General features: G+C 39.9%; 2 protein-coding genes across 2 annotated transcripts; one reads left to right on the plus strand and one right to left on the minus strand.

Annotated features, from left to right (window-relative positions):
* The first annotated feature begins 300 nt into the window (after positions 1 to 300).
* Positions 301 to 1,169, plus strand: LOC134227798 (uncharacterized). Its single transcript, XM_062709477.1, has 2 exons — positions 301 to 579; positions 679 to 1,169. Exons 1-2 carry the CDS (start codon positions 313 to 315, stop codon positions 934 to 936), a joined length of 525 nt encoding a protein of 174 aa, XP_062565461.1. The 5' UTR covers positions 301 to 312; the 3' UTR covers positions 937 to 1,169.
* A 614-nt stretch (positions 1,170 to 1,783) lies between these two features.
* LOC134222390 (uncharacterized) lies at positions 1,784 to 2,947 on the minus strand. The gene is made up of 2 exons (XM_062701543.1): positions 2,934 to 2,947; positions 1,784 to 2,828 (listed from the first exon to the last, which is right to left on the minus strand). Exon 2 carries the CDS (start codon positions 2,813 to 2,815, stop codon positions 1,784 to 1,786), a length of 1,032 nt encoding a protein of 343 aa, XP_062557527.1. The 5' UTR covers positions 2,816 to 2,828; positions 2,934 to 2,947.
* Positions 2,948 to 3,901: the final 954 nt, after the last annotated feature.

A 3,901-nucleotide genomic window follows, 5' to 3' on the forward strand; every position in this document is an offset into this window, starting at 1 on the left:
AAGCGGAGTCATGATATCATGAAGCATATATTGTCCATCTCGAGAAAAAAACAAGCTCAGCGGTTTTGGCTAGTGACAGCAGAGTCACTGCGAAAACACGCCCGCCGTTCATGCAGGAGTAGCTTTTTGATAAAGAAACTTTTTTTTGCTCGTTGACATCAATGTTTCACTGTGAAGTAGTTTAGCTACTCCACATTGTGATTTGTTTATTTTGCTGTTATGTCAATCTCGTGTGCAACGATTAGAATCGTCGGTGGAGCATAATAAACAAAAACATCTTTGCTACCGTTTCAGTTGTTTGGAAACATCGGAATGGAGGAGCCGGAAAATGAAACCTCCACGGAGGGCCTTTTTTTGGAAGCAAACGTCGAAATTACAAGTGCAAGTGAAAGTGAGGATGTTGTTTTAATGCAATACGGTGAAGGATTCGATGACCCGTTAGATTTGGATGTCAGTGCTTCGAAATATTCACCACAGTTCTTGGACGAGGAATATCTTCAAAATGATGATTCCTGGAGCGCCAATAACAGCAATGAAAGTGTCGGTATGCAATCTGCAGGTTCTTCAGCAGGACGAAAGGTTGGTATATGTGCGGAATCATTCACTTCCATGATAGTCAGTTTAAACAGTTAATCAGTATAATCAGCATTCACTTTTACATACGAATGTTGTTTTCAGAGATGTCAATCCGAGCCTTCCGATGGAACTGCTGGGTCTCCGACGAAGAAACCCAATGAGCCATACAAGTTCCACTTCAAAGCGGCCGTGTTTGAAAAACGTTTCAAGAACCAAAAATCGCTAGATCCGTGTGGGTCGCTATCGGTAGGAGGCAACAGTGTTGAAAATGTTGTAAAACAAGTCTGGGATTTTTGCTCCAAGTTCATCCACCGAGCAGCCATATTCAACGACTCAATTCACGAAACTCTGGATGATTAGGAAAATCGAGGCCCGGCTGCAATAGTATCATGGAATGAAGAAGCTCCGTGTTTCGAGAACCGTGACAACTTTATTGTATTCCAGGACAAGTCCAGTAAACGCAACTATCTTCCTACAAAGATTGACCAATCGATGCTGCGAAACTGGGTATCGAAAGACATCTCAATAATTGTTTACCGATTTTCCGATTCTGTGACTAACCTTCGCAGAATGAATTTATTGGAACAACATTTGCTGCGGCCGTTCGAGAAACATAGAGCAGGGCGGAATCTCTCGTTTCTGTCAACAAATTGAAAAATCAACTCAAGGAAAATCACGGCAGGTATTTGAGTGGTGACGATATCAATTGGGGATGCTGGGCGAGCTGGATTGCAAGTAAGTCAGCCGAAAAGCGAGAACAGCTGTTGAAGGAAACGCCACCGGAACATCTCATCAGTTTGTTTTCATCAGTACCAGTTCACAGTGACACACTACTCGAGAAAGGTCGTTTGGATTTACAGGTTGCCAATACGATTAACAACGCCTACAGTAGAATCCTTAAGAACCTCAAAAACGATTTCGATAACATCCAAAAAGCTTCTTCGATTATGGGAAAAAGGATTGCGTTGATGGAGTCTAAACAAAAGGAGTACGATGAAATGTTGCGTGCAATGAACAGCTCCGTTACTGCAAGGGAAAATCGTTTCTCATTAGAATTGGCTCAAACTGTTGCTGACTGCATCGATGTTGATCACGAATAATGCTCAGGTGATTGTAATTTCATTCGGACAATAAAAAGTTAAAGAATAAAGTTGAATTATCTCATTTATTAATACTGTTTTATCGTGTTTGATCGAAGCTCTCAAAATTACACATTATTTTGACATAATCCAATACTGGGGTCGAAAGTACCGCCGGGCAAATATCCAGCCTTACGAAAAATGTTTACGCAGTCCCTGTTTTTGAAGGATTTGAATGCTTTCGCTATTATTATAGCTAGATCTTCTGAGCTGTTTTCTACGTAAGTTCTTTTTAAGTACTTTTTTATATATCCGAAGACCAGTTCAATAGGATTGTAGAATGGTGCATAGGCTGGCAAAAATATTACAATTATTCCCATTGAACGAAGATACTCGACAATAGATCGGTGACAATGTATCCTTGCTCCGTCCATAATCCACAAGGAATACTGACCTGGATATTGCTTCGCTTTACCAGATGATATGAATTGACGAATACAATCAAAAAATTTGGCCCGAGTGAAGGTACCTTCAGTTGAATACGTTTCAAGTATTCCGTTGCAACCGAGAAAACTTAGAAGAGAACAGCGGGGTCGTCGTACAAATTCACCTCGGTATACAAGTTTCTCTCCTACGGGTGCATAGCCTTTAGTTCGGAGCATACTCCGGTTATCGCAAGATACTTCATCTAAGAACAACAGATTATGGATATCCCAATGAAACTCATTTAACTCAATGAAAAAACGGTATATCTCCGTTTGTCGCAATTGAACTGCACGACGCTCCAAAACTTTCCAGGTGTAGCCTTCAGACAGTAAGATTCTACTTATCGAAGCAGTGCTGATAGATTTTTGGAAACGTTGTGTGAATTTAAATTTGGCCTCGTCTAAGAACAGTACCGGATTCTCTCTGTACGTATTGACTATCCATGTCCGTTCTTCCGTCCCGAATCGCAGATACACTTTAGCCCTCTCTTTACGATCGAAGCATTCGTTCCGTTCATACGAATTAATCCAGCTAGTAATAGTTGAAGGATGTTTGGCGTAAATTTTTGCAAGCCGGGCTTTGGAATAACCTAAATAATAATATCCATACAGGCAATGGTAGACAGTGTTGCGTGAAGCATGATGATTCAGCACTTTTTCCCGAATATCGCGCATCCTAAATTGGTTGCTTTAGAGAGCATTAATATTTGCAACATAAAAACAATTAGTTCAAACATTCTACAAGTAATAGGTAACTTTAATTAAAATTGCATAAAAAACGAACAAAACACACCTACTACAGTTGCCGTCCCGTTGATAAAGCACTAAACGTCAAAATAGTCAAATCAATCAATAGTGCGTGTGACAGCGACTGTCATGCGAGTATTCTGACAGTCGCGATAAGACCGCCGCGCGATTCTAATAAAAGATAAGCGCGATAATACTTCAGATCAATGAAATCAAGTCATGAAAACAGAATCATAATTCATGAATCTGGTAGCTATCGTTCATGATTCTGATTGATTTGGCGAAAAATGGGAATTTAGGTCATGATATCATGACTCATGCACACTGGAACCATGAACTAAGATCATGTTAGTAGAATCATAATTCATGACTTTGGTAGCTGTCATTTATGATCCAAGGGTGTCATCTCAAAGTAAAAAATCAAAATAAATTTTAGATTGATAAATAAAAAACAATTAGTCTATTCTGTGGTATTGAGCTCATCAATTACCTACCAAACTCAAATAGATCAACATTTATAGTGGATGCATTTGTCACTACCATTAGGGATTATGTTGCAATTTTATTCTTTTGACAAAATTTACACATAAGTCCGATTGTTCAGCTGAATAAAGGTAAATATTCTAATACACTTTCGTCGTCCATAATAATATTAAAACTTCTAGTGCACATAACAAAATTGTTCACTGAATGAGCTCTAGTCTAAGCAATCTATTCAACTTCCGCAGGTAATCCATCAGCTTAGGAAATATTTTGCTATTAACGGCAACTGCAGGAAGCAGATGTGGAATCGTACGGAAGTCCTGCTGTCTGCAGCATCGATGTTGACGGCGATGGCTCCACCGTAAGATGCATGGTGGTTGGAAAACGTCTGGACGGATCTTGCTTGCTTCCACTTCATTTGGTGAATCCGCAACTTGATTATGTTCCAAAAGGAATCGTTTGATTGGCGTTGCCGTGCACTTCCGTCTAAGGTACATCATGTTACAGCTGAGCTGGCACATCCCGTAGAGC

Source organism: Armigeres subalbatus, chromosome 3, assembly GCF_024139115.2.
Source record: "Armigeres subalbatus isolate Guangzhou_Male chromosome 3, GZ_Asu_2, whole genome shotgun sequence".
Taxonomy (NCBI): Eukaryota; Metazoa; Arthropoda; class Insecta; order Diptera; family Culicidae; genus Armigeres; species Armigeres subalbatus.